Source organism: Cuculus canorus, chromosome 2 (genome assembly GCF_017976375.1).
Source record: "Cuculus canorus isolate bCucCan1 chromosome 2, bCucCan1.pri, whole genome shotgun sequence".
NCBI classification, from domain to species: Eukaryota; Metazoa; Chordata; class Aves; order Cuculiformes; family Cuculidae; genus Cuculus; species Cuculus canorus.
Genome location: NC_071402.1, coordinates 89,636,972 through 89,657,960, shown reverse-complemented (window position 1 = coordinate 89,657,960; position 20,989 = coordinate 89,636,972). Strand labels below are relative to the sequence as shown.

Here is a 20,989-nt window from a genome sequence, read left to right as displayed (position 1 = left end):
TTTGGCCAGGAAAGCTCTCTGACTCTGCCTGCAAAAGATGCTTTTATGAAGCTGGTTGGTGCTGAGGGCCTTCTGCAGGTGATGGGTGCTCTCACAGAAGGAAGCCCAATGGGGAAGTCACTGTGTTTTACCACTTTGTCTCCTAGCAGCCCTGTTTTTTGGAGCAGGTCTGCGCCAGGTCAGCATCACCTATGCCATATCCAAAGCCACAGCTGAGGGTGTCTCTCTGCCTGGTGCCAGCAAGCAGCCCCAGGCACCACATTTCCTTCTATCACCTTTAAGACGTAGTTTGGTGAGGAAAAAAGGTAGTGTAAAAACGGTAACTAATGTCACCTGGTTTTGTCCCTGCAAAGCCCTTTCCTGCTAGCAGCTTCAGTGCCACCGCGGCAGGCATGGTTGGCACAGGCATATGGAAATAAACTCATGATTCACTGCAAGGAAATCTCAGGAATGATGAGTGTTTAAAACCAGTTTAATTAGAGCCTTATATTTTGCCATTGCAAGGCAGTCTTGTAGTGCAAGCACAAGGCTGAAGAGCAAAACGCTGCAACAGTGGGCAGCTTTATGTGTGGAAGTCACATTTTCCTTTGAGAGTTCAGGGAGCTTTCACTGGGGCTAGCAAGCACTCCCACTGCAGCAGCAGCCAGTCAGAAACCACTAGACCTTCTGTGGGTTAGTCACGTCAAGTCACAAGATGTGACATTGACTGGCGACTCTAGCACATGCTGCAAATTTCTTATTTGCATATGAGGAAAGCACAAATAAAAGCGATTCATTCCCAATCTCCCTTTTTCTTGGGAAAGTAAACAAAACAAAACTGTTTTGACTGCATAAAATATTTTGGCAGCATCCAAGTTTTGTTGAGGCATTTACATTTGTTCAAACCTCCTTTAATTTAGTTTAAAAATTACATTTAGTCAATTTTCAAAGCAGAATTTGTTTTGAGGATGTCAAAATAGTTGTTTTGGCTATCTTATTTTTTCTCCTGTTCTTTTAATTTAAATTGTTCAATCATCTTATTCCAAACACGTAGGTTGCTGCATCCATCCACAAAACTTCATTTTCATTGATGCTTTGTGTTATATAACATATTATATACCTTAATATAGTTGGCTATTTTAGCCCCAAAGCATGCCAAGGTCCAGGTGTAAGCAAGCAGTGCTGGCATTCCCTGCTTTAGCCACTCTTTCCTGAGTAGGGATTCAGGTTCCTATGCATACCTCCATGGATAGTTTGCCTGCACCAAAATCAGCACTGAAATTCCCAGGAACAACTGGGAATTCTTAATTTAAAAAAGTTGATGCTGTGCGTACAAGTGACAGGAATTCCAGAGCCTCAGGCCATTTTTCTTCTCCATGAGGCACAGTAAATAAGGCTATTTCTAATGAACTCTGCGGGCTTGCACTGATGCCAAATTTAGAACTGTCTGAAAAATCTATTTCAAAGGAAGTCCCTCAAAAACAAAGTGATGCTATTTACTGTTTCTATGAAATTCACATGAAACTGCCTAGTTCTAACACAGGTTGAAGGTCCAACTTGTATTTGAGACTATGGGGTGATGTAGGATCAGGACATTTTTGGTGGTGTTGCGTGTTACAGCTTGAAGTTTTGTCTAACAGCAGTTTGAAGGGAGATATATAACTGTAGGAAAACAAAAAAGAAGCAAAGAGTTATTTTGTATTTGATGCCTGCCATCCAAAAGGAACTGGATTTTACTTTGAATGTGTACATTATTGGAGGAAATCTGCTCCGAGTTAAAGGAATAAAATGTATTACGAAAACTGAAGAATATGTAGAGGTTTCTTGTAATTTGCAGTGTGAAAGAGGAGGGTGGGAGTTGAATAGTTCCTGTGTTTTCAGCCAGGATCCTGACAGCTGAGAAAATAAATGGCTGATTTAGTGAAGCTGAAGTTGGTTGCAGTGGGACAATAATTACAATTACCAGTGGAATACAGAGCTTCCACACAAGAGCAATTACAGATGTCCCGCAACACCATGACTACTTTTAATTAGCTATGTATGTGGGCGAGAAAAAATATCTTCTATTTAGGTACGTTGTCTAGAACGGAAAACTCAAGAGGAATTAGCTACACAGCCTTTAAGCTAGCTGAGTGAGTTTTGCCCCTTTCTCTCAGATGGTAGTAGGTGGCTGGAATATGCTTCCTCTGGTCTGGGCTTTTATTCCGTAAATGCATTATTGATATTTTATTTTTTTTTTTTTTTGTTAGCTGTTGGTAGCTGCAGTTTCAATCCAACAGCTCCTTTTAGACACCGTCTATATTCCTAGAAAGGTCATTTTTGCTTCCTACAGATAATGTGCAGCATCTGGTGCAACCTAGAAAGTGGATGACCAGCTCAGACACCCCAGCCCTGAGATTCTTCTCTCTAATGGAAATGCTCACATGAGAAGCCAGGGAAATCTTACTCACATGTATTTTTCTTTGTTGTTTGTTTCATTGGTTCATGTTGTTTCTGCAGTCTCTTACTAGGAACATTCAGAGGACTGCTCTGTGTGCCTATGCTGTAATGCTGTCTGCAGACACAGTCTGGGCCATGGACTGAAATAATGGAGGAATATGTGCCTCAAGATCTTTGCCTGAAATAATAGTGGCCATTTAGTGGTCTAGATGAAGATCTGTCTACTGAACAGCATGAATTCATATATGAATCCATTTTGAACAGCTATATGAATGTAAAGAAACAGTTGTTAAGAGTGTTTGAGGTCTTGTTATGGAACAATGATTCACAGGAACTGAGAAGTTGGATGCAATGAAATAATACTGTGACCATTCTACTTTCATAAACATTAGCTTGTTCTCAAAACACTTCCGTCAATTAGAGAAACTTCATCCACAGTTTACAAAAGAGAGATCTGGAAAGCAATGAACTGGAAATTTCAATGAAGCTGCTAACTCCCACATAATTTCCTTGGCTCAGTACAACTTGCTTTCCTTCCGGCCACCAAAATGCTCGATGTTTCCTATGAAAATTAGGTTGTAGGACTTCTGAGCCTACATAACTGGTGTCCCCAACACAGCTTTGGCTACTGTAGCAATGCTGACCTTTTATCAAGTGCTTGGCAGCTGCTTAAGTAATTTTTCTTGACAAGATAGTGGTGATAGATTTATGCTCTCTGCAAAGAAGGAATCTGGCATCTTTGGCATTCTGAAGCTTCCCTTAGAACCTTTTTGTCACCTGCAGAAATAACCTCCACATGGGCAGAGGCATCCTAGGTTATCTCCGTCCCTTGTTGCCTGGCAGAGAGTTGCTCACAACAATTCCCACCATGGATCTGACATTGCAAGTCACTCTTATCTGACCCATAGAAATGTGTGGGGTCTGCAAATGAAGCCAGCTTCATGTGGAGGACATATATGGGAAAGTCCATGCAGAGATTAACTTTGCCAGGATTTGTTCAAGACCAGAGCAGAGTTATGTGACTGAATGTTTTTGTCTGGATCACATGCCATGTTGAAAATAGCTGTTGTGGGGCTGGGAAAATACACAGAACCTTCTAAGCATTCATGAAAAGCTCTTTTCCCGGGGAAATGAATCGTAATCTGACAGTTTCAGATTTTACAGGTATTGCTTGGCTTTTGCTGTCTGTTTCCTGAGAAATTTCTTTCCAAGGCATATGGTACTTCTTCCTCATGTCACTGTCATTACAAGGATCTGCACCATTGCCTCAAATGATGCTTATTTAGGACTTCAAGCGTGTGCTAAAGTAAAAGGATGCTTTGAAAAGGACCTAGGCCTTTATGCAAAATGATTGCCCTATTATATTACCCGCTTCGTATCATTACCCACCCAGTACTTCACTGCAGTCCTGCATTGCTTGTTTCCCCATGTACAGCTCCATCCCATACCCTTTTGTACACCCTGAGCTGGGGGTGTTCATCTTCAGCAACAGCCCACATCTTGCAGGGCCTGGCTTTTTGCAAAGGGTGCATTTTTATGCTCTTTTTAAGCAGGGGTTTCATACAAAAGGCCTTCAGGGGCTCCATGCTTCTACTGGTAAACTCTGGGCAGTTCTCCAATGTTTCATAGCATTATTGGGAAACTTGAGGGGGTTGTTTGATCTTACTTCTTGATCCTTATGTGTGATCCACAGTAGAAGAGCTAAGAAAGCGTGACTGTCGTTCATTTGCTTCTGAAAATCAGGACCTCTACAAAGGTAGCAAATTTTCTGCAGTCTGATCTTTTCAGAGAGATGCTTTCTCAAAACAGTTTTGAGATTCTTTTACTACAAATCACATGCTTTGGCCATATTTTGATGTTCCTTGGAGTATTTTTCTTTTTTACCTACAACCATTTTCTTAAAAGAATCCCATTTTCTTCTGTGTTGCAGAGCTCTCTTGACATTACCAAGGAGTTCATGCTCTGTTGGATAATCTGCTCACCTGAGTGGCTGTGTTATTTCTCATGCCCTTTTTTCCTTTGATTTGCAGAATAATAGAATCATAGAATCACTAGGTTGGAAAAGACCTCTAAGATCATGGGTCCAACCATTCCTATAAATGCTCTCCAAGGTGGCTTTGGATACAACAGGGATATCTAAAGATATCTAAAGGATACATAAAGATAAATTACATTTCCTTTTCAAATAGTTGTTGCTCTGAAGTAAATATTTTGTATTATTACTAGTTGTTGTACTATTTGAAAAGACCACTTTGCCTTTGTGTTTTGAAACAAATTGGATGTGGTGGATCCAGATTATTTGCAACGGTGTATCAAGTGCTGCCTGTACCCTCTATCAGGTCTGTGGTTTGCTCACTCTGCTGTAGAATAGTAAAGGCTTGAACCCCTTAGAAAAGAAATAAAATGTAGATTGCTAAAGTTAAGAGTGGGTAATGAATGGGCACCCAGGGTCAAATTTTAAAGGTTACTGGGTGTCCTTCCACTTTTTGCATGGCCTGTGTGATGGAGATGGCTGAAGTTCACCTCAGGCTGTGACTGAACTGAAATCCCCTTGAACGTCATCAAGACTTTGGTCCACAGACCTAAGTTACTCTCAAAAATTACATTTAGGCCTCTTAATGCCATGTAAATATCACCTATTTACCTTCAAAAACTGAAGCCATGGTGCTTTACTTTGCTTTTGTGCCATAGCTCTCCCTCCTGTAATTGGATCCATTAGAAGTTAATAAAGTTCTCTGTGTAAATTATCAAGCTACCTCAAAGTTTGTATTAGGCTCACAAATAGCAGGAGGAGGTAATGCCTCGTGATGAGTCTTCTTTTCTGCCAGAGGGAAAGATGTGTTTACTAGAGGCTGGGAAGGTAGCTGAACCCCTCCAGGAGATAATGTCACTCAGCACTACTCACCAGCTTGACTCTGCTGCGTCTCCCGAGCCATTCCTGTGGTTACCTGTGCAGGCTTCCTCACCGTGTGCTTGCTTTGATGCTGAGAGACAGTGATAATTGCAACATTGTGAAACACTGGGAAGATTGACTTGGCTGAAGGACATAAATTCAGGAGAGGAAATGCTGGCAAGATGAATGATTTCACAGATCAAAGGCTTCCCATGCTGACGTGATAGCAATAAAACTTCTTAACTCCGAGCACTGCAATCTCAAGTGAAAGGAAACCCTGGTAGTCTTTAATGAGTGATGCATTTGGACCTTGGTTTTTTACCTTTGTTTTGCAGCCAGTGCACAGGATGTAGACTGGCAGTAACCGTCTTCCACATGAGTCAAAGCAAGAGCTTATGTGGTGGCTAAACCTGTGAGATCATGGAAGGGTGCAGGAACAGCTCTGCATTATCATTTCATCAAGGTGACAGATGCCAAGAAGATTGCACGATACAATTATCTCATCCTCCAGGTAAGAAGCAAACACTTTGACTGCCTGCTGTTCACTCCCTAGCAGCAATAGTCGCTGGATACAGTCTTTTCCATTTTCTTTTGTTTTTCCTTAAGAATCATGACTTGAGTGCTGCATCCTGACGAACCTTGTAAACTAATTACTTGACACTGAGTTACTGAAGTCAATTGAAAACAATGGGCAGAGAAAAATATTTAAGAACAAAAGACATTTTTCTTAATTTGACAGCTGTTTCCCAAAGCAGAGCAGCATGGGCACTGTGTCTCCTGTTCACCAGAAAGCCTCAAGTGAGGTCTAGGATTCTTTGAAACCTATACAAACTCCAGGTAAAAACAACAGCAAGTACCAAAATGTCATAGAGGAGGTTTGAAGTGAAAAGGTTAAAAACAGTTGACTGTGCATCACGTGGGTTTTCCAGCAGCTGTTAGCAGTGATTTAGTTGACTTCTGGGCAATACGCAGAGAAATTAAACCCAAGTACACCTCAAAATTCTTTCTGCAGTGTTTTCCAAAGCCCTCATCAGTTGAAGAAACTCAGCCTAGATAATTCAGGGTCTATGCTGCCAGTTTTTATTATAGTTGTCCCTTGTGACTCAGTTACAGGATTGCTGCTGCTACTCTAGCATTATGTTTACCAACACTATAAGATGCTCTGTAGACGCTGCACTAAATGATATAATGTGAGCCAGCAAAGTCCTTTCCTCATAGGTCAGTGGTTTTGAACAAACAAAGAAATTAACTGAATAAGTAAAAAATCAGCAGATTTTCAGGTTCAACCAAGGTAATGGTCCCAAATATAGCACTAACTCTCCCTTGCTATAGTGCAAACAAGCAATTCACAGGTCTTCTGAGAAGATGCAGGGTACAGTTAATTGTGTGTTTTGTGAATGAGATAACAGTTAATATTATGGTAGGAAAATCATAAAAGAAGAAATGTGCAGGAAAAACTTGACTGCACTGAAATCAGTGGCAAAACTCGTGATTTTGTGAGCTGGTGCTTCACATCTGGTGTTTTTCTTCTCGGCAATTAACCTCTGTGACTTTTTCTGCCTTGAATCTTGCTTGTGACTGCACTTCTATTGCCTCCAAACTGGAAAGTGCTGTTTCTGAGCTGTCACATTTATTGCAGCCAACTCCTCCCTTTTTATATGGAATGTCTTATTTTTCTTGCCTGCTGCTCTTTTCCTTTGGAGAGAAATTCAAGTTGCACATTGTGCTTCTCCCTTGTTGCATATACACATGTATTTTCCAGATGCCGATCCCCAGGTGCAGATGATGGTTCTAGGTAAGATCTGAAACTCCATGAAGGTAGTCCACCTCCTCTTGAAGTTGGAGTCTGACCTGAGAGGAGCCTTTGACACAGCCCTGGAAGTCCTTGCACTGTGACTGTTGCCACCTTGGGATAGTTTTCTGGAAGTTTTTTTCAAAATTGATCTAGAATCATATTCAAATTAAATCTTTGGTTTCCAGCTCTACAGCTCTGTGGCCTTTGTGAGGTTAGGTGGACTGCAATGGCTTGCTCTAAAAGCCTGTTAGTCTAAACCTTCTGAAACAAGTGCATTATTTTGAAAAGGCCCGTCATTTTATATCCAATCACCAGTGCTTGTTCTTCCTTTGCACACGACTGTCTCATCTTGTTATGCATGTATACATACATCTAAGAGGTCACCTACTAAGACACGGCATAACTTGATTTTGCATTTGAACTACAAGGTTATGTTCTTTGTTGCTCCTGTAGACTGTATTTCCTGGCACTTGGGAGGATTTTTACATTGTGGTGCTTCTTGGGACTAGAAATATTCTGTGTTCTTACCATCCTCCCTCTCAGAGTGTATGTCCTGCAAATTCCTGGCAGGGCTGTTAGTGCTGCTGTACAACAGCCTCCTTTCTGTTCTCATGTGGAGTTCTCACTGCTCCTTTCCTCCCTTCCTTAGTCCATCCTACCAGGGCGTTCTGATGTGCCCCATACTGCCCTATGCCATTTGGCCTTCGGACTGCCAGTTTTCAAAAGCATGGACAAGCTGAGAGAGTTCAAGTTGTTCAGCCTGGAGAAGAGAAGGCTCCGAGGAGCCTTATAGCAACCTTTCAGTACCTGAAGGGGGCTACAAGTAAGCTGGGGAGAAACTGGATGATCTTTAAGGTCCCCTCCAACCCAAACTATTCTATGATTCTGTGATTCTATGCCAGGAGACAAACAGAGTTGAGGTAAGGGAGGGAGCAGCAGCAGACTGGAGTACCTGCTGTTGTGTGATCTGCACAACTGTAGATGTGGCCCAGGCTGCCAACGAGGTAATAGACATTCTTTATCTCACCTTCTTGTTGGAAGGGGACTTTAAACCTGTTCCAACTCAGATCAATAGGTTTCTGCCCATAGATGTCTCCAGCTTTCCTTAGACTGTTAGGACTGATGATTCAGCAGTGATGGAAGTTTATACTGAGAGCCCAAGAACATCAGCTTGAACATGAAAATATTGTTTCTGTATGTGCTTCTGCATCGATAGCTCTTAGACAGTCTCCATCACTTAAGGTATCCAGGGTCTTCACAGAGACCCTTTTGCTTTAAAAGCAGCAATAAGAACTTAATGTGTGTGGATAATAAGTCTCAAAAGGATGCACTGAATGTATTAGAATACTGTTAGTAAAGTTTTCAGAGAAGGCATTTCTGTGGTCTTCATCTTTTATCCTACAACTGTCCCATTTATGTTTGCAATGAAAGTGTAAGTGAATGTTCAGGTGCAAAAAATGCCTTTTCACTGTCTCATATTAACCTTCCATGTCTTCTCTTCTAGGAGTCTTCTTTTCTACATTGTAAGCTCTAATTTCCCTTGCATTACTAAGTTCATCAAGGCCAGGTTAGGAGTTCACGGGAATTGCAGTTCTGCAGCTTCAGTAGGCCGATATCCAGCAATACAAAGAGATCTTTCTTATTTTGCTTCCTTATTTTAGTTCCCAAACATATACACCAGCAAGCCCAGTGCACATACTGTCCAGTGGTTCCTATTTAAAAATTGCTTAAGCTTGTAACTGCAAATGGTCTTTAAGTGATGGTATAGCGGTAATGTCCTCTACCATTAGACCTGGGCTTTCAGAAGAGCTGACCGAAAATAAGCTCTTTCTGGATCAAGTGTTCAGAGCTGAAAGGTAGGTCTACCACTATTGCAAGCTCCAGAGCACCAACTGTCTTTGGTGGCAGCAAGTTCAAGCTGAAATTGTAAAAGGTTGTTCTTAAAAACTCCAAACTTTCCACATTATTTTATTTTTATGCTGTTTTAAATTGTACGGTATGTGATGGCTGATTAGGAATTATCTGAGTTGTGGGTATGAATTTGTCAAAAAGCATCAATTCATCTTTTGCCAGACAAGAAGGAAGTGACATAGCAGCTATCAAAAAAACTCCCAAACCTGTCCTTGTGGAGTGTCCTTAAAAGAACCCTTTTCAAATGATAGAAGACTGTTTGTGTATGTGTGAAGAATTTCCTTTTCCTCTCCTCCTCACAGAGGCATTAGTTTTGTCTCAGCATGCCTAGGTTGGTTCTGTGTTGGGTTCTTGGTGTACCCAAATACCCCTGTTGTCCCCAGTAACCAAGATTCAACTTCAGAGTAATTCTGTTGGTGTACAGTCCCAAGTGCAGTGCCACGGATACATGGAGTTCCTCCGGTTTTGTGTTTGTGAAGTAAAGGCTGAGCCTGACTTTGAAGGTGTTCCAGGCTCCTTCCTGATGTCAGCAGCTATCACGCTCTTTGAGGGTGGAATTACCTCCTTGCTGCTGAAGGCAGAAGTCATCTACTAGTCTTGGCTGAACACATACCAGCCCTTGAAATTTCAACCCTTCTGTTAATTTTATTAAAGCAGGAAGTAATGGGCAAAGCCGAATCTGTCTTTCATTATAGAGCTGCTAACAGAGCAGGGTTGTGCTGTGCCTGGGAATGCCTTGTCTGATTCCATAAACAAGAGCAACTTCTGATAAGGTCTTCTCCCAAATGAGCTCTTAATATGCTTATGCTCATTTTCTGCAAACATGAATAAAATCATGAGGGGAAATCAATAGAGTAGTAAAATTCTCCTAAATGTCCTAGATTTCTGTCAGAGATGATAGAAAAGTCAATGTATGTATGTGTATAGAAGGAACATAATTTCTTTTTCTTTTCTTTTTCTTTTCTTTTTCTTTTCTTTTTCTTTTCTTTTTCTTTTCTTTTTCTTTTCTTTTTCTTTTCTTTTTCTTTTCTTTTTCTTTTCTTTTTCTTTAAAAAACTAATATTGCTGGTGGAAAGAAGAGAAGCTGGTATTACTTTCTATTACTTTTTATTTTCCTTTCCTGGAAAACATTTTGGATATGAAATTGAGGAGAAAAAACTTTTGATGGATTTTAAAACAACCAACCAAATGTAGAAACTTGCTCTTCTGCTCCTTTTGTAACAATTCTCAAAATGAAAATGTAGGCAAATGAAAGTGGGAAGAGTTTCAATGAAAACTCATTTTAAAACATTTTCCATGAAGTCTACAAAGGGAAGGGAGAGCCGTTTCTATGTGAGGAAGATGCCACTTTTATCCTTTCAATTTTTGAAGGGGAAGGTCTTTGTAGCACTTACCACACAGGAGGGAGTTACTGCCCAGAACTGAGCACAGCTCAGAAAATAATTTTGAGCTGATATATAGAAGTAGTGTCTAGACAGAGAGCATTTGAAGTGCTTAAGGGGAAACTCAGAGCAGGAACTAGTTTTGACAAACTGAGCTTTTGAAGTGACAAATAGAAGCAAACATGTATAAACTTAAGTTCTAATAAAGTAAATGTGAGATTTGCTGCTGTCTGAAATGAAACTAGAATACAGAACCAGTTAGATTTGAGTGTTGTTTGTTTCTGCTGCCCTCCTTTTCCAAACAGAAACCAGAACAATTGTTTGTGGGGCTATGCTATGCAACCAGAAGGGTGAAGCCACTGTTTTGTTGTTGTTTTTACAAACGCAAGGCTTTCTTCTTTTACCTAGTTCAGTCTGCATTCTGGATTGATCTCTTAAGTATTTTTATCAGGATAATTAGAGGTGAACGAACTGCTGTGTTTGGGCAAGAAAGGACCAAAGCATATGAAACAGCTCTGCTCTGCAGGTAGCTGAAAGAAGCTCTATTTGTGGGGTCCTGAATATGCTGTTTTCTGAGCCATTTTGCCTTAGCAAAGCTAAATGCATACTTCATCATGTTGTGGCCATGAGACACCAAGAGAAATGCTGTCTGTATCTGGACGAACTGAACTGAACTGAAGAGTGGTTGCTGACCATCTGTGCTTCTGAAGTGTTAGGATTGGAAACCTGTTATTGGGATGAGAATTTTAATTATGGAAGAGAATTAGCAAAGGTGAAGTCCTGTAGCCAAACTGATCGTTTGCACCCCCACAAAACTGCTTGAAGTTTAGATCACATTTGAATTCTTGATCTGTGTCAAGGCATTCAGGCTTGGTCTCTGTTAACATGCTGAAAAGCCTATGGCACTGACACAAGTTAAAGAAAGTTACTGAAATACTGGAGTTTTTTAGACAAGAGAAAATCATTTCACAGATAATGCTGATTAGAAGAGACTCGTTAAAAGTTTCAGGAGAAACCTCTGTTGCTGGGGAGAATTGAAGTTAGATCTCCTTGATCCTGGTTCAGTGCTTTATTCTGAAGCAACCTTTTAGAGTATCTGTCCATGTTATGCTTGAACCACTTATCGAGTAGGAACACTTGTCATTGATAAAATATGTTATTATATATGCTTTCCATGTATCTTCCATGATATTTATTCTGATGAGCTGTAATTCCTTGAATGAAGGGTTTTACAAGTGCAAATCATTATAGTTGGTGTATGTGTAATTGTTAACTATTATTTATCTATCTCAGTTTCCTTCTGTTTGAGTCAATAACATAATGACTCTTCTGTGAAATCACAATCAGTTACTGTGGAAGTGAGTCAGATGTCATCTTCCACTCCAGCATTTATCACTAAGTTAAGAAGGACAAACACTTGGGGTGAAGAAAAGCCCCCCTATTCCCATGATCTAAATTACAGTTGCCAGTTGTATTTGTGGGGGTCACACCACAGTGGAGGTCAAAGGTGACACCAAGAGGATTTTGGGTCTCCAGAGCACCTTCAGTTTTCTACTCTTCTCTCATTGTCTCTTGTTTACTTAACTGTAAAATTCTGGTGATGTGGTCTTGGGTTAGCCCTCATTTTTGCTTTCTGAGCTATTCAGTCTCCAATTAGGAAAGTCTTTTCTTCAGGCAGGATTTAAAAGGCATGTCAGTCAAAATCCAGTGATGTCAGAAAGACCAGGAAAGAGCATGCATGAGCGGGGATATTGTTTATCTTTAAATAGTCACACCAAATCAGAACTTCATTTTCTTTCTTCCTTTAGTCTCTGATGTGTTTACTGTTACTTTTTCCTAGAATGTCTAAACCTACAGTCAGAGAAATAATAAATCATTGTGGTCTTAATGAAAACTACAACATGAAGGATTCAATAGATACTGTTATTCCCTAACTTCTTTTGGACCACATTTTTCTGCTACTAGATAGTATAAGGACTTCAATTTTGAACTACAGTAAATTATTGAAGTTCTTGAGTTCCAACACTGTCAGGTATCGGCTTTGAGACTATGTGGATGTATTCTACACAGTGGAAGATCTCGCGCCCAAGTTTTTTGGTCTCTTTACTGCTGAGGGGGGACTATAGAGGCAAAGGGAGAAGTCAGCATTAGTCTGGAAGCGTTGTGTAATCCAGTGCAACATGCTGTAATAATACTATGTTGTGCTTATCTGAATTAGTTTGGTTTCTCCTTTGGGAGGAGAATAGATGTCAAGAAAAGATCTTATTTCATTTACTAGTCCAAATGACCCTGGAACAGTTAACATAGTGCAAAACCACTTGAATGACTGCTTTGTTACAGTCAGTGACCGTAAGAGATATCTGTCATTTAAAGCATGCTAATAGTATAACAGAACCTGTTACCTTCTATACTGTCCCACCTTGGCTTTCAGGGAAATGAATCCATCATGTAGCACAGGACAAGGAATGACCATAAATGTGGCAGAAGAAACAAATATGATATTATAGGCTTTAACATTTCTGGTACATTTAATTCTCTTTGGATACAGCAAAGACATTTGAGGTTTAATCTTTGAAAGCAGATTAAAATGAAGGTAAATATGGAACTTCAGAACTACCCAAAGTCTTTGAAAATGAATCTAAAATTGAAATGTTTGTAATATCCTGCGGAGATATACTCACGGCACAATTGAACATAACAACATAATATTGCCTGTTGCAACAGAGTACACAAAATATATGCTAAGCTCAAGGTAAAGTACTAACAGGTGTCTTGGGTTGGAGCTATAGGCCTGTACCAGAAGTGATGAGAGAGAAGGAATGACCTGAAAGACTTCTAAGAGAGCTTTACCAAAACTGTATTACTTCTAGCCAGGTCTTGGTAACAATCCATGGCAGATGATCACATCCAACCAGAATTATAGCGTTTTGGGCATGACACAAAACATAATTTGCAGGCAAGGTATGAGTGCAGTAGTGCTAAAATACGCTTCCTTTGGATCAAATGGTAAATACTTAGTATGTGTGACCTGTATCACTGATCTTTAGTGTATCACTGTGTGTGGCTAAACATACACATGGTGCTGCATAAAATGGTAGAGTCGTAGAATGATTCATAGGCATGGCAATATGTTGTAATGTAATCAAACATATGTTCATGAAAGTTTTCACTTCAAGTGTGGGTGAAATTGCTCCCTAAATGGGAGCCATCATGATTCAGGACGGTTTGCAAGAGTTTGCCAGCAAATACGCCATAGATATTCTTCTGCTTTCCACCAGGACTAAAGAAGATGTTGCTTTTTTTTTTTTTTTTAACTTCCTTTGTCTTCTTTTGCGTGCAATACATGTTTTGTAGACAAGCAAAACTGAGCAATGGGATTTCCGTTTTTAAATGTTATTCTTTATTTTACTTTCTGTCACGGATTGTTAGTAGGAACTCCAAAAATTCACACTGGAAATGTTACAAGAAAGGGAAGTATTAAATCATCTGACTGTTTATAGTTCCTTCTTACATTTACTAGGATGTATATACAATGTAAAAGTACTATTTTTAATCTTTGTTTTATACAATCATTCGTGATCATTTGCCTTCTTCCCCATTATAAACACTAGCTTGTTTATGGAACATCTTTCTCTGTCGAGAGGGGTATGTTGAAGACAGAGAGCACACTCGTGAAAAAAATGCAGTCCATACACATAATAAAATTCTTCATTAGCCCCATTTATAACCTTGGTTATAGTGAATGGCATCATACTTTCTTTGAAGGAAAGGGTTTAATTATCTCTTATATTTTGCAACGAAAAGCTTTGTAAACTTCATGTAATTACAGGCTGCTAAATATTATCCAGAATTGAAAATTGTTCTTCTTGAACATACAAAAATTTATTTTCTGTGTATTGAAAATTCCTGTATTATTTACTTAACTAAAGGCTTGAGTGTTTCTTTTTGTGTGGAGGAGGCAGACAAAAAGGCAAATTTTGCATACAGGGTTTTTCCCATTGACATGTGGGGCTTGTGTGTCATTGCATACCAACATTCAAACAAGACCTACACCAGCACTAGGCTGGGTTCAAGACCGTGGAGTGAAAACTGAAGTGTAAAATCTCATGTCTACCATGCCTTTGTCAACTTCAGCAAAGCTGGAATTTTATCCCAAGGCTTTACCATCTCCTTCATGGTCATGAGCATTACAGCTTTAAGACTCAAGGAAGCATGTGCTTTTTATTCACCCTTATTTTGAATGATGGAGTATAATTACAGACCCTGTGCTCTAGATTCATTTTTTCCTATTTGCAAAAGTGCTAAGACTTCAAAGCAAAGAAGATTCATGGGCAGGGCTTTCTACCACAGAACTGCCAGAGAAAATCCACTTTTTGAAAGGCTGGTTTCTGAAAAGACTTTCTATGATCTAAATATTTTATTCTGCATATTGTTATTAAAGCTCTACCCTCCTACAAATTCCCTAAAGCATTTTTCTTGTGGGGTGGGGGGGTTCATTCTGTAGTGTTTTTTAAAATACAGACATATATGAAGGAGTATTTAAACTTGCACTACCCAAGCAGGAATGGGAGTTAATTTGAAAAGTGTAGCATTTCAAAGAGTGGAATGAAGTAAGTTTTCAGCGCAAAACTTACTCTTTACCCTATAAGTTGCCACAAAGACTGTCTTTCCAGATCAAAAACTTGTAATATACTCAGGTTCTACCTAAAAACTCTTCTTCATGTGGAACCTGATCCTGCACATCTTTCTCAAGTTGGTCATCACTAACTTGAGAAATTGGTCACTTACTTAATTATGAAGAACTAAACCAAGCTCATGAGTGTCAATTTTAAAAGAGCTAATGCAGCAGTAAACTGTAAGTCATTTCTGACTCGTTTTGTTTCTGTGAGAAGGCAGTACTCTGCATGGCCCTTTGATGGGACATGCAGTAAGGACTCTGGACATTTCATGCATATCCCTGTACCACTGAGAGGACTTTAGGAAGAGCAGCCTTCCCCGCTCAGGTCCCCCAGACCCCTTTGGCCAACTTACATGGCACATAAATTTAGGAGCAGAGAATGTAATCCTGCCTGGGCGAACAAAGATTGATGTGTACCAACTGCTTTCTTTTGATACCTTTTAATTCTTGTTACATAATACCTAGTGTGATTTTTTTTTTTCTTATACAGTTATTTATACTGAGATTCAGTAAGTTGTGCATTTCTCAGTCCCCATCATGTACATCAAGAGGAATTTCTTTCTTGGGGACTTGTTTAGTCTTGGGCCAGTGTAAATAAGATAAGAATCTCCCTGGATGACACTAGTGGATTTAGTCTGGTTTTATGTTTGTAGAGTAGAGGGATTTTCTTGGGAGAAACAGGCAAAAGGTCTATTTCAAAAGCTCCAACGGCAGTTAAGCTTTAATAATACACTCCCTTCATTGCTTTGCTGTGAATACCTGCCAGAGGAAGGGAAAGGATTTCTTTCTTCTCAATCCCAAATGCATTAATCTCTGAAGTGACTGGTCAGGACAAAGTTTAAGAGTAAGATAATGATATCTGGAGTAGATTTTAGTATAATGGCTCAATATTACATATTGTTGAGGAAGAGGAGGGAGTGTTTGGTTTTGGTTTGATCCATTGCATCTGAAAAATACTGCTTCCTGAAACTTTACAGTTCTGCTGTGACAAGGGGTGGATTTTTTTTTTAATTAATTCTTTGTGTAGATATCTTTCAACTTTATTGCTTTGTAGTTTTTTAATAAAACCATTTATGTTAGAAGGGACCTCAGGAGTTCTGTAGTCCAACTTCCTGCCTAAAGCATGATTGGCAATGATGTTAGACCAGGTTGCTCAGGGCTTTATCCAGTCAAGTCCTGAAAACCTCCAAGGACCAAGGTTGCACAACTTCTCTCAGCAACCTGAGTCACTGCCCGACTGTCCCAATGGGCAGTTTTCCCTTTTCTGTCTCTGTTTCAGTTTGTGGCCATTTGTGGTCCTGGTCCTTCAGCAACTCCTCACAGACCTGTGTGACAGCCCCTGGCCCTTCTTCCCTGGACATGTCCTACGTGACTGTCCTTGTTCTCACCCTGGGGCCAGAACTGAATGCCATAATCTCGGTGCAGTCTCACGAATGCCAAGTAACAGGAAATAACCACTGCCCTTGATCTGCTGCCAGTGATGCTACTGGTACAGCCTGGGATGCTGCTGGCCTTCCTGGCTGCTGGGCAGGTTGTGGCTAGTGCCCAGCTTGCCACTCATTACCACCACAAGGTCCTTCTCAGCAGTGCAGCTTCCAAGCCTGATGGGCACCGGCCAGCATTGAAGCCAGGGATTGTTCCTCAGTGTTACTCCATGTCACAAACCAAGCCCTTGGGCTTTCTGAAGACCACTTCCTTAAGGAGTTAAGAGCCCAGTGATCCTTTCTGAGCACAAGAAACCTGTAGCTTAATAACCGTGATGAATTTCTTCCAGTGGTCTTTCTTCTCCTTGGGAATAGAAAGGTGCGGATGGTGCTTCTGTTCAAACACATGCACCCCAGTAATGATCTCATTAGGGCACTGAGATGCACAAGAGAGGTTTCTACTGCACAGTGTGTTTCTTTAAGCCTATTAGGAAAAGCAAAGCTAAGAGTTACTTCTATTTCTAAAATTATTATTAGTTGTTAAAGGCCACCATTACTTTCCAGAAATACCATGGTGCTATTAATAAGACAAAAAGTACTGCAAAAAAATGTACTTCTAATTGCTTACATAGAGATGAACTCTTAATTCTGTAACTGGCATCTACAATTTATTTTGAAGGAGCAAGAGTGCTTCCTGGAAAGGAATGAAGAAGAATGAAAGTCTGAATTCTGACCTCCGTTATGCCAGCTAGTATGCATAGCAGCTTGGTTCCAAATCTGTTTCAGGAAGGACTTTTAAGATTTAGCTTGTTAAATCTGTACAAAATGAATTACTGCAACAAAGGAAGAAAGCAAGCCTTGTAGTGATGGGACAATAAGGGGTTTATTCCTTTTTTTTCCACAGAATTTCCTTGGTGATCTTGACATTTTCAGGCTGTGAGACTCGGTCACGCTTGAGCGCCTGTGGGTAGGCACCAGACATTCATATGCAGAGATGCTTCTAGTAAGCAGCCTGATTTTGAGAGAGTTTGATCACCAAATTTCCTAGTTCGCAACAGGACAGAGGATGTTGTTCTCCATTTGGCCTCTTAATTTATCTGATGTGTTGCCATCCAACCCAATCTCCCTGGGTAAGCTGCTGATGCTTATACAACCACATCTATGTTTTGTGCTTTCTTGCAGAAAGAAGAACTGCATTCAATATGCAGTTCTGCCTTAAAGCCAGACCTGGTCGCTGTTTTCAGAATTGGGTTTTCAAGTTTTCAAATCTGTGGGAACAGCTGATATCTTGGATGGTTCCAATGCTGAGTGGGAGACTCAACTAAGTGTCAGCAATGTGAGAGAAAAATAGGAGAGATGGCACTTCACCTTCTTCTCAAAGAAGTCAGCCTCAAATCTACTACTTTTTTTTTATGTCCCTTGCTATCAGAGAAAATCAGAGAAGGATTTGAAGAGGAAGACCTTTATAGAGGAGATCTTATCACATGTGTTGAAGCAACCTGGAAAATATTATGTATTTTTAACAGTTTTATGCTGACAATGATGGGAAATAAGCTGGAGACAATGGCAACTTCATAGAAGGACATAGTCTTGTTATGTATTCTGATATTTATTTCCCTCAGTCATGTGGGGTCTCTTGTCTGGTAGTGGTCATCATGTGAAGGGGTAGTTACTCAGGCTCTGTCTCCCATGCTGGGCAGCTTTGTCATTGCTTCAGGAGGCAAAGAAGGGTTTCTTTTTCTGGGAAAATTGGGAAAACTCATTTGAGTACCGAATATGGCTTTGGAAAACTTCTATGGGATAAATAGCTTCTGGGCTTACACCAAAAGAAATTGCTGATAGTTTTGAATGTTGTGATATAGCATTGAGAAGGATGTGAAGAATAATGACTCCAAGGCCACCCTGTTTCACCATCTCAGGTGTTGTGGCACCACTAGTCCTTGGAAATGAAATCGAGGTGAAAAATGATGGTGTTGGGAAAAATGAGCTCTTCTGTTCTAAATACCATTGTGTCATGGGTTTGGGTGGTACTGTAGTAAATTTCTTTGTGCATCTTTTTATTCCATCCACCTGGTTTTCTTTTAAAAAGGAGATAATTCTTGCTACGTATTGTCAGAGAAGCTAAATGATAAAATAGTTGGTGATTTTCAGCACTTAGAATTACTAATACTTTTCTAGTATAACTGTTATGTGCTGTTAATATATACTGACATTTGACAATAGAAGGCAGCAATGCAAGCATGTATTTTAACACATCTTTGCTGCAGCACCATTGATTGTAGCCAGCTATTGTTCTCCCAAGTTCTGCATCAGACAGAGAATGAGAAGTTTCCTGGGACTTAGGTCCAGACCTTTTTGACCGGAAGCTGGGGAACAATTAGGAGGCAGTTGAATCTACACACACATGCACACACCCCCTTTTTTAAAATGAAAACAGTGGAGAAAAGGAAGTTGAAAGAGTTTCCTTTGTTTCACTCAGCTGCTGTGCAAGGGACTGGCTATATATAAAATAGTTATCTTCTTAACTACTTTGGAGACAGGGTTTTTTTTTCTGGCATGTGGTGGAATGAAGCCACACTAAAGAGAGATCTTCTCTTCTTGTTGAAAAGAAGATGACATTTATGAGTTGAGGCAAGGCAAGAACAAAAGCTTGCCACTGTCCTGCCAGCCAGAGGAACGGGCTTGCATCTCTTCATCATCTGTTGGAAAGCATGCGACTGTCAAGTCCCCGAAGCATATGGCTGATATTGATGCTGGTTTGTCTTTGTGTTTCTTGTTTCCTTTCAGTATAGGAAGATACAGGGCCCTAACATTGATTTTTCCATGTAGCTAAAAGACAAGAAAGCAGCTGATCTTTTGAAGCTTTAGACTGACAGTTTTCTTATTCCCTGTAGGTCTTCCCAAGGTCTCTTATCTCTTTTTTCGTCTATGTAGATGCCTCTGTCTTCCTTGTGACTCCTTTTAGGAAGGAAATGAAAACTTAAATTCTGGTCCCATTGAAACATTTCACTATAAAGCTCTGATTCTATGCTTAATCCTGCATGAGCTTCATTGGCATGTGTGTTTGATTGTGCTAACACATAGCTGTACATGGGAGCAATCAGAGCTCTCTAGTGATTTGCACCAGTGAAGCTGTGTTTGTGTAGTTATGAACACTCCAAAGTGTTCAGAGGCTTAAAAACTTACAGTTCTTATGAGGAATATCTTTAGGTCTGAGGAAGAAGGTGCCCCTTTTACCTTTAGTCCTTACAAAGACTCTTCCCCCTTTCTTCCCACCCAGTCCTGCAAGCTGAATTATTAGAAATTTCTTGCAACAACTAACACGTCTTGCTTTGCAGTTGGGACTCTGTGAGCAAACAGTATTCTTTTAATATTAACAGTGCTTTTAATTCCAGAGCTTTTTGTTTAAGAGGTTCACTACACAAGCAGCAGTGAATTTTTTTGATACAAATACTATGAAAAAGCAATTGCAGAAAAAACCCCAGATCCTCGCAAAACCATTAATATTTATTTATTCATTCATTCATTCATTCATTTATAAGCAGAGTATACACTGAGAATCTACGCTATCAAACAAGTTTCCAAAGGTAAATACAATTTAAAGAACATTGCACATAATAGTAGGATGTAGATCTCTCTTTTGGATAAGAAACATCTAGCTAACTGTACCTGCTTCTCATTTAATCTTAATTTTTTTAGTAGGCCTAAGTGCAGTAGTTACCATGAGGTAATATAAGAACTGACATAGGATGTCAGTAAAGATTGGAGAAGGAAAAATGGGAGTACTATTTTAGCAGCTACAAGTAAACATTCTAGGCAATTTTTGTCACCTCAGCTTGAGTGAGGCTAATGGGAAATCAGACAACTAAGAAGCGGAAGTGGTAGGAGAGGAAAAACAAGCCTTAGTGTTTTGCAGGCAAAAATTGAAGAGAAGCATCTTGATCAATAAACTAACCGGTAAATGCAATTTTCACCATGCTTAAATTAAGATAAGTTTGTATCATCTTATCTCTTTGCCTTGTATAAGTAAATCATTTTATGTTAGAGATGATACTGTTAGGGTCTGGCGTGAAAGTCCATCTGGCACCAAGATGGTGTTCCCACAGCAATGAAACCCTGCTCATGCGGACTTCCCATCTACAGAGGTTGTTGAAACTTGTTTGATGGTTAGTCCCTGAATTGAAGTTAAATAAGGTTTTCAGCCCTCATTGGTAAATTCCCTACCAGAGTTCTTCAGAAACGTTTCGTCTTTAGAAGTTTATGGCTTCATGTTTTGTTAATTTTTGTTTCTGCTTAGAGACTATGCATTTTCCATAAGAAGTCTGTATTGCATCATTCTTGCCTTACTCATTGTATTGCATTATTATTTTTTTTAAGTCAAATTCTTTTGATGTACCATTGAATCATCATTAAAACCTAGTCCTAGGGGAGAGCTCCTTGAATTCTCTTTATTTCCAACTATTTTCTGGGGTCAGTGATTGTATGCAC

The 20,989-nt window shown here is 39.8% G+C and overlaps 1 protein-coding gene across 1 annotated transcript in view; it reads left to right on the top strand.

The window, feature by feature from the left end:
• The first annotated feature begins 5,688 nt into the window (after positions 1-5,688).
• Positions 5,689-20,989, top strand: part of PXDC1 (PX domain containing 1) — a 50,200-nt gene continuing 34,899 nt past the window's right edge. The window contains exon 1 of the mRNA XM_054058104.1: positions 5,689-5,822. Within this exon, the coding sequence (XP_053914079.1) occupies positions 5,782-5,822 (41 nt within the window). The 5' untranslated portion in view covers positions 5,689-5,781. The remainder of the gene's footprint in view (positions 5,823-20,989) is intronic.